The following is a 9,366-nucleotide window of genomic DNA, read 5'->3' as shown; positions in this document are numbered from 1 at the left end:
ATTGTTATCGAATTAAAGCTGATTTCAATGAAACCTTTTTCTTTTATGTTTTGATTACTGCAGATTTTACGTACAAGTGTGAGGATGCCTGTTTATTCATTTAAGTGAGTTCTTGCTTTGATTTCACTTCTTCTGGCGATACCCCCGAATGCATTTATTATATGGTTTGCATTTGCCGCCATGTTGTGTTGCTTCTGTTGTTTTATATATGTGTGGCCTTGATCCTTGTTACGTTAAAGAGGATTTTGGTAAAATTTTAAACTACTGGACTTGTCCCTGTAAACTATATGTAATCATGTCAGTTCGCAGTTGAAAAGGTTGAATGTCTCTTTCAATGATGCAGATTTTCACCCGCAAAGATAAACCAGTCGTAAAAGGCATACTATATTAAGGTTTCAATAAACAGCTGTATCCATGAAGCAAATTGGTAATATTAACTTTATTAACATAAATCAAAAGAAAATAAACAAAAAATAACAATCATTAATCAAAAAAGAAATAAATTTAACAAAAAATCAGACGAGATTAAAAATGAATTCTTCAAAAATTAGGATTTTTTACACTAAATTGATGTGTGGCACTAAGAGTTTTATGAAAGGGTCCGAACTCTTCCATTTTAACGTCGTAGATACCGGAATAAAATGTTAATCAATGATAGTTTTCGCAGAATCTAACGTTTGGGTTTTTATTAAGCATTTGATATATCTAAAGGCTGTTAAAATTAGAGCGGTGCTTACAATGCATCATGTTGTAATATGCGATAATGAGTAAATCATGAACGTCGTTCAAATATATACTAACTGCTGGAGTGATTTGGTGTCGTCAATATTATGCATAAATTGTTTAAACAGAACCTTATTGAACACGCTTGTGGTTGAAAAGTATCATAAAAATGCATCTAAACATTTTTGCTGCATATTTTGTATTCAATGATTATTTAAAAATGTATATACAGTTCGTAATATTCCAAGCTCTTTATCTGGCATCCGCATTATTCACCAGATTCACCAAATATTATTATAATAGACTGCACCAAAATGCCAAGCTTCGATTTCACCATAGCTATGAGTACAGCTTGTATTTATCAGATAAGTACAATTTGCAAGACATTTATCATGTTTGTTCGCACCAAACCTAGCAATTCTCGTCGATCTTATAAAAATAGTTAACATATTCTTAGATCAAACTTGTAAGGAGTATATTTGGATTAGTAATTATGTTTCTTAAGTTACATGGACATTGAATGACGAGTATCACCTTGATTCGTCATGATACATACGTATTAATGATTATATGACATTGTTTTGAGCTTCAGCTTTACGCGAAGTCATTGAGCATCGATTCACCATCACTAATCATGAAGACAAACAGTTATTGCGCTCATATTATGTTCTTCGTAAAAAGGCATACTAATGTCTGAACGCCGTCTGCTTGAGTCTTTGTTTGGCATATTTCTTTCTTGTCATCTTATTCCAGAAAGTCTAGAAAGTTGTTAAAATAGTTCCAATAAGCTTACAAATATTCCGACTTTTTCAAGTATTACGTTCAATTGATTTGAGTAGTTACATACTAGTTCCAGATTAAACGTTGACTGCGTATCATCGGTCAATCATAATGTAGTTTACATTCTTAAGCAGTAAGTAGATATTAAGTAAACTTTCGTTTGTTTTTAAACGAAGGTTCGCTCGATGCGCACGAGCAAGCCTGCCTTGTTTATCAATAAGATTTTACTTTCTATAACTTAGTAGCATCAAGGACATATAAATGTCCGTATAACTATTTTGTCACTTAGGATATCTCCCTGCGGATCCTTAATCGGAGTTTTTATTAAAATGTCCGTACATCCAAATTTCAAGACGGAATTCGATTGGTCTTACTGATTGCAAATTGAGAAGTGAATTTTGAGGTGCATCTCTATTTTAGGGTATGAAAATAGAGTCGTGCCTCTATATTTCAATATGCAACATTAAATGTAAAGGTATTCATATATGTTAGGTTGACTACTAGTGCAATCATTGTTTTTGTTTCGTATGGAAAAAAATAAGTTTGTCTCTGTCTATACAGTACGGCAAAACGAACACAAATATACTCTACTGATGTGAATTATTTATTTCAATTATAAACAGAACATATTTAACCAATTTAACAATATCGTTGAAATATGGATTGCATGAAAGTACCCTGACATGTTGCATAATAAAAGTACTTTTTCAAATACTTTTTAAGGCAATACGAACAAAACAATTTAAAAAACAAAAATCTACACATTCACTTATAACAATATCATAGAAATACATAAATTGAATAATTGAATGCGGGTGCGAATTAAAGCCAATAGATCACCCCCCCCCCCCCAGAATTATCAGATCAGGAGAATATACATAAAAACACATGTTATGTTAAATGCCATTTTTTATATCTAGTGGCAATTCTGTCGTCGTCTTCATAGAAGGCAAAGTGACATTTTTATTGGTATATCAGTTTAAGCATTGTTTATATCATGATGACTCACTGATACAACACATTGTTTACATATATCATCATCCAGCTGTTTTATGCCTGCACACATGAGAACTTCACTTCAATGTATTTGTACGTTCCACGGCAGGGATCTCCATACACTCCATTATTTGCCGCCAAGTAGCATCGCTGTTGATAGAAACAAACGTATTAACGATGTAATGTTTGAAAGGTTGTACTACAAATCTATCACCAGTATATAAAAAAAAGTCAAACTTGTTTTACTCCGCACATGTTTGTGACTACATTCTGTCGTTTATCCTATAACAAAACCTTAGTGCAACGTCATGATGACCCACGTTTTGCGAACTGTATTGTGAATTTTACATCCTTAATAGGATGTGAACAAAATTTAAATCGAACACATCCATGTCCGATTTTGTAAAATTCAGTTTTATCAAATTCTGAATGCGTGGGAATGTAGACGTGTTGAGGTGGTAAATATGGCAGCCCCTAACCGGAGTTAGTTACTACCTGAATGCGTATTTGAGAATGATCCGTCTCAGGTAAATGGCAGCCCGGGGCTAGTTACAACCAGAAGCAAATTAGAGAATATTTCATTTCAGGTAAATGCCTATCCGGGGGTTTTGACCACCAGACAGCTTACTTGAGAATGAATCGTCATAGTTAACTGGCTGTCCGGAGTTTGCTACTATCAAACTGCCCACTTTGGTTACTTTCAAAGATATGGTTTTAAACAAATATACATGTACCTGTTTATTGTGGCAAGCATTCTTGATTTTGTTGAAGGAGCCAGATGCGCGGCAATTCTGGTCGGAAGTGACGGCATGGGGACAGATACTTCCATTGTGTGTTCTTCCGTAGTAAGCGTTATAAACTGCTATCTTCTGGCCAGGAGGACACTGGATGTAACCTTTCGAACCCTCGCATAAAATCGCATCTCCCGAAACTGATGTAGTAAACAAAAAAATATGAGTTTTTTTTTATTTATACTAGCTCAAATGTGAAGACAGACGAAAGCTGATATAAATCAATCTGAACACGCTTAAAATTAGAAACCAGTATTGGTTAATTTTAAAGGTCATAAAAGGTATCCCTGATGAAAATCGAACACGTAACCGTGTACAATGTAAAATGTATAAAGGATCTTACATGATTTGCATACAAATACAAAACTAATGTCAAATCGATTTAAGGAAAGATATAAGCTTAGTTTCATAAAAGTGTATATTAAATGACAACGAGCGTACGATAATATTTCCCTCATTATACATTCATCATAATTTAATCGGTTAAACGTTTGTCGCTATATAAGTAGGGCAAACCGACGTCAGTGTTAAAATATATACCACTAGTGCATTAAAGTACATCGCGCATTGTGTGTATTACACTCGAAACATAGATCGTTCTGTCCTGTTCTGTTCTGTTTTTGTTTTGTTTTGTTATGTTTTGTTCTGTGTTTTTATCAGTCACATACGGTATTTTGTATTTAAATCTCGAACACATTATAATCAACTTGCATAATAAAGGTGTCATGCAGATATATTAAGACAGAAGTGGCATTGATTATCAACTCGAGTTTAGCCTTTGTGATTAATAACATACTTGCACATTGCAAAAAAATGTAAATACAGCAATTCGTATTCACATGAAACTGAGGTCAAAGTAAACTAGGCAACACTAAGAATGATTTATAAAGCATACATTAGATCACGTTAAAAATGAATGCATAATATATTACTGCGTTTAAATGTGATCAACAAGCAAATATCAAAAAAAAATTATTTATGCGTTAAAACATACCTGAGCTCACAGCTAGAACTGCACATACGGCAAACAGAAATACAGCAACTATGTACATTTTTTAACTTTTTTTTTAAATGTTTTCTACTACTTGAAATCGTCTTGTGTTGTTTGGATTAGTTGAAAGCCTCCTTATATTTATAGTGACAAACCCGGACACTTCTGCGTTAGTGTTTATTTGTATGCTTAAAAACACTTCTAAGAATAAACATTTGTTATCTTACCGCTAACGTTAAAGAGACTCATTCACGTTTTACAGGCTCTGATATTGTGAAAACATTCCTTTTGTGTGTATTCTGAAGTAAGTCCTTGAAACAATGGTAAATTGTCATTGGAAGTTTAAGTAACAGACAGGCCGTTCGTACATACTAGAATAAGCATACGAGCATTCTTCTTTTTCCCAAAATAATACAGATTTAGCAGTTTGAAATTTGACTGATATGCAGCCTCATTTGATTAAACGTCAGTTAAATTAAGTATGTGTCTGTTGCTGTTTAGTATTCGAATACAATAATGTACTCGACTTAATTAAGACAACTTTTGTAAATTTGAGTGCCGGTATTCTTATAATTTGTAAGCGAGTAACTTTAACATCGCTATACGTTAACATCAATTTGCTTGATTTCAAGCGGATCTTTCTGTTCGCTTTACTTACTAAAATAACACCTTGCAAAACATGTCATATTTTATTTGACAAATTGAATCAATTTAATATGTGGTTAGGCTTATTTAAATTTAGTTGTTCGACGATATCATCTGTAGATAAAACCAAAAATACTTCTGAAGTATAAATGTTTATTACACTAAAATGCTGTCTTGAGTGTAGTTTATTTATACAGAAAATTCATACCTAGTAGCTTAATACCGCGTGTTTGTTATAAAAAGTACGTACCGTATAACAGTATCAGCCAAAACTATTCAGTTGTTTGTTTCCCAAATTACTGTTAACACAACATATAGGTTAGGTAGTTCAGAGTTTATTTGATTGTGTTATTATTGTTGTTTAGTTCAGTTGTATCTAAATATCATCGTCTGCTTCAAACCGCACATTGGTCTTGATAAACACGAATTTTGTCGTTATATAAATAAAAATTGAAGCGTCATTAAAAAGCACGAATCTACCAAAAAGATATCTTTTAAAGAACTTAACAACAAATGGCTGATTTCGGTCGGGATAGGTCAGGAAAGAAACGATTATAAAACAAACTTTGTCAGATATGTCAGGAGAAGGTCGAAATAAAAAAGTCCGATGTCAGTGAATGACATAAAGATCGAGGCTATTTAGTAGAGTGGGTTCTTACTTAGACTTCACTTCAGCAATACCCTAAAATGTATTTTTATATTGTTTGTATTTCTTGTCATGTTGCGATGTGCCTGTCGATTGATATACGTTTGGCCTTGATTCTTGTTATTTCAAGAAAAAATTGGTTAATTTGTAAACTACTGGGCTGGTCCCTGTAGTTTCAATTGTGTTTTTATGTGTAATCATGTAATTTCGCAGTTGAAAACGTCAATGTCACCATCGTATTCGTACATGCAGATTTCATCTTCAAATTACACTAGGAATAAAGGGCTACTGTATTTAGGTTTCAATAAACAGCTGTGTTCATGAAGCAAAGTCGTAATACTTAATTTTCAACTCAATCAAAATAAACAACACATGTTCCAAATCATGAATTCAAATGAATACAATTAACAGCAAATCAGTCGAGATTAAATAAATGTTCGTCAAATATTTGTTATTTCTCACTACATTGATGTTTGTAACTAAGAATTTGTAAAACAAATGTCCGAAGACTTCCATATGAATTTCGTAGATACCTGAATAAGAGGTGAATTAAGGAAAAATGTCGACGAACCTAACGTTTGGGTTTATTCACAGCATTTCTAAAACTTAAGCCGTTTAAATAGGAAAGGTTTATATAATGCATCACGGTGTGATATGCGGTAATGAGTAACTTATGCACTTCGTTGAAATATACCCACTGCTGAAATGAATGAAACTTTTATTCACAAACTGTTTAAAGGGAGCATATTACAAGCTTATGGTTGAAACAACTCATTAGACTGCATTAAAATGTTTTGAACTGTATCCTTTGTACACAATGTTAATTTGAAAAACGTAAATGCATTTGGTACCATTCAAAGCTTTTTATCTGGCATACACCGGATTCACCAAATATATGATAACAGTTTGCACCAAACTGATAAACTCTGATTGCACCAAAGGTATCAGTATACTTTATAATATTTCAGATTAGTACAGTTTGCACAACATCTATTATTTTGGCTTGCCTTATACCTTATACCTTTCATCAATCTTGTAAGAAAAGTAAACACTGTTGTTATCATCTTGGATTTTCATGATAACTACGTTTGATGGTTATATGACCTTATTTCGACTTTTACCCGAAGTCAACAAAACATATTTCGGAATGATTCTTCATCCCTATTGATGACGACAAACTGTTATTGTCCGGTTAGCGCAGTGGTTAGCGCACTCGCTTCTCACCATGGCGACCCTTGTTCGATTCCGGCCTGAGCGCATGTGAGCTTGGTTTGTGATCACAAAGCCAGACAAGTGGGTTTTCTCCGGGTACTCCGGTTTACCTCACAACGCAAGACCACACTCTCGCGCAACATCGTGCCAACGAGAGTGACTTAGTAAAAGCTATCATAGCTTTCTTCACAATCGTTGTAAAATATATAATGTTTTAACTAAACTGTTATTGTCCTTATTTTATCTTCTTTGAAAAAAAGGAATATTTTTGACTGTCTGCTGGAGTCGTTGTTGGCATATTTCGTTCCTCTCGTCTGTTTTTAGACTTCCACATAGGTCGTTGAAGCACCCTGTAGCGGGCAATACATATGGCGAAACTAAGGCGTTGTCAGTTCACCCTAGTTCCATTTAACAACCGCTAATTATGCTTCATTATCATCTCAAGCTGATGCCCGAGTACCATCGCAGGATGGTGTGAAAAACTATGAGAAACTCATATTTTTCAAACTATATACAGAACATGTTCAACATTGTTGTTCGAATATTTATTTCATACAAGTGCTCTGACATATAGATTAGATAGAAGTGTTGTCTTAAATCCTATTTTATTTTCAGTTCGAAAACAATATATATATCTAGACATTTACGTGAAAGAATATCATGTAGAAACATAAAATGAATTAGTTTTAAATGTTTAGCCAATTTGACAAGATAGAAATATCAGAACTCATCCAGGTGAAAAGACATATAAACACGTACTTAATATGCTTAAATTCGTATTCAATTTGATATTAATCAATACGTTCTACAGGAATAAAGTTACTATGCCAACAAAAATAACTTATGATTTTAATAAACTTAAGTAAACAACACTTAAATTATGGTTTCATTTTGCCAGAATTGTCACTGGAAATAAATTCTACTTTTTTCCGCATGTACTTTGATGTATAAATTGATGGTGGTGAACAACACATGATTCTCGTATATCTCGTGGCAAGCCTGCTGTCGTCTTCATAGAAGGCATATATACTTTTTTTCACATTAGAGTCTCAAGCCGTTGCTTTCTAATCCAAACTTTACCACAGAACCTCTTGCCCTGATTATTTACGCAAACATTCATAAACGGGCCTCTAGCCCTGGCTATCTAAGCCAAGTTTCACAAATGAGTCTCTAGCCCTAGCTATTTTAGTCAAAATTAACAAAAGGGACTCTTGCTCCTGCTATCAGTTTAAGCCAAATATAAAAAAGACCTCTAGCAATGTTAAATTAAAGTGACACTCTTATTAAATTCTATACATCACATGTAAAACAAATATAGATTTTGGGTGGTGAACCTTTAACTACTTACTAAATAATGCATTTATGGAAATTATTTAATACTGATAACAAGATTGTAACCGTGAATTTAATAGCTGAAAACGCAAACATATTAAATGATTGGTGAATGCTAAAAGATTTACTGTGATCTTCTATAGTCTTATAAGGTAGTAGTCTTATAAGGTAGTAAAACCACGTTTGTTGTACCTTCCTTTCAAATTGAACCCTAATACCTTCGTAAAAACCATTGTTTTCGACATTTATTCATCATTTTTTGTATATTAAAACAATTGTTTGAATTGTGGTTAATCTTATTTGGGAGTAAGAATGCATCCTTAAGAAAGGTATCGCAAAGAACATCTATCTATAACTATATAGGTCACATATCCACCAAAAGGTCATCTAGCTCTGGCTATTCTTACATGAAAACATCTAATCCAGGCCAACTAAGCCACTATCAATAAAAGCAATTGCTCCAAGCTATCGTTCAACTAAATATCAGCAGAGTGCCCTTTAACCTGGCTTGTAGTAAATAACTATTATCGAAATATCTATAACTGAAATCAAAATTGTCGATTTGTACGAATTGTTTTTTCGATAAACAATCTTAATTGAAATTCAAATTCGAAACTGGTAACACTCTAGCATTTTAGTGCATTAAATTAATACATAATTCATTATCAAGTCATTAAATTTACATTTCAGACATTTCTATCAATCTATGTTTTCTAAACACCAATCATAAATCTTAATTCAAAGTCACTGAAAACCTTGAAATGTATCTTTCACATAACTGTCTTAGATAATTGTACATTTCCACTTCTCATGACTTTGCAATAGTCTTAAAGACATACTTTGGGGTACATTTAGTAGCCCTGCCAAAAACGAAATGAACGTCAACCAAACCATGGGCATCTAAACCCAAGTCAAGTAATTTCTACTTAAACAAATCATATATAGATGTGCAACACATTTATTTACATAACGAATTTAAATTTATACGGATCTAGATATGTTTTCTGAAAAATCATTATAAATTTCTTTTTTTAAATACATATTTCTCCACAAATATTCAGGACATGAACAGGTCTGAGTTCCATCAAACTACCACTATAGTTCCATCTCTAAGACATCAGTCATTGACTTTTCAATAAAATAACATACAAAGACTGTAAAATAGCTAATATAAGAACGTCGTAAAAAAAGGACATCAATAATAAAAAACAACAACATGCAAATGTAATTACCAAAATGTAATATCTATT

General features: G+C 32.9%; 1 protein-coding gene across 1 annotated transcript; it reads right to left on the bottom strand.

Annotated features, from left to right (window-relative positions):
* Nucleotides 1–2,091: 2,091 nt before the first annotated feature.
* On the bottom strand, nt 2,092–4,438 carry LOC128203209 (L-rhamnose-binding lectin ELEL-1-like). Its single transcript, XM_052904518.1, has 3 exons — nt 4,285–4,438; nt 3,234–3,430; nt 2,092–2,649 (listed from the first exon to the last, which is right to left on the bottom strand). The coding sequence occupies exons 1-3, from the start codon at nt 4,340–4,342 to the stop codon at nt 2,554–2,556; spliced, it is 351 nt and encodes a 116-aa protein (XP_052760478.1). The 5' UTR covers nt 4,343–4,438; the 3' UTR covers nt 2,092–2,553.
* Nucleotides 4,439–9,366: the final 4,928 nt, after the last annotated feature.

The sequence above is a fragment of the Mya arenaria genome, chromosome 9, assembly GCF_026914265.1.
Source record: "Mya arenaria isolate MELC-2E11 chromosome 9, ASM2691426v1".
Classification (NCBI taxonomy): Eukaryota; Metazoa; Mollusca; class Bivalvia; order Myida; family Myidae; genus Mya; species Mya arenaria.
This window is presented reverse-complemented; position numbering and strand designations above follow the sequence as displayed.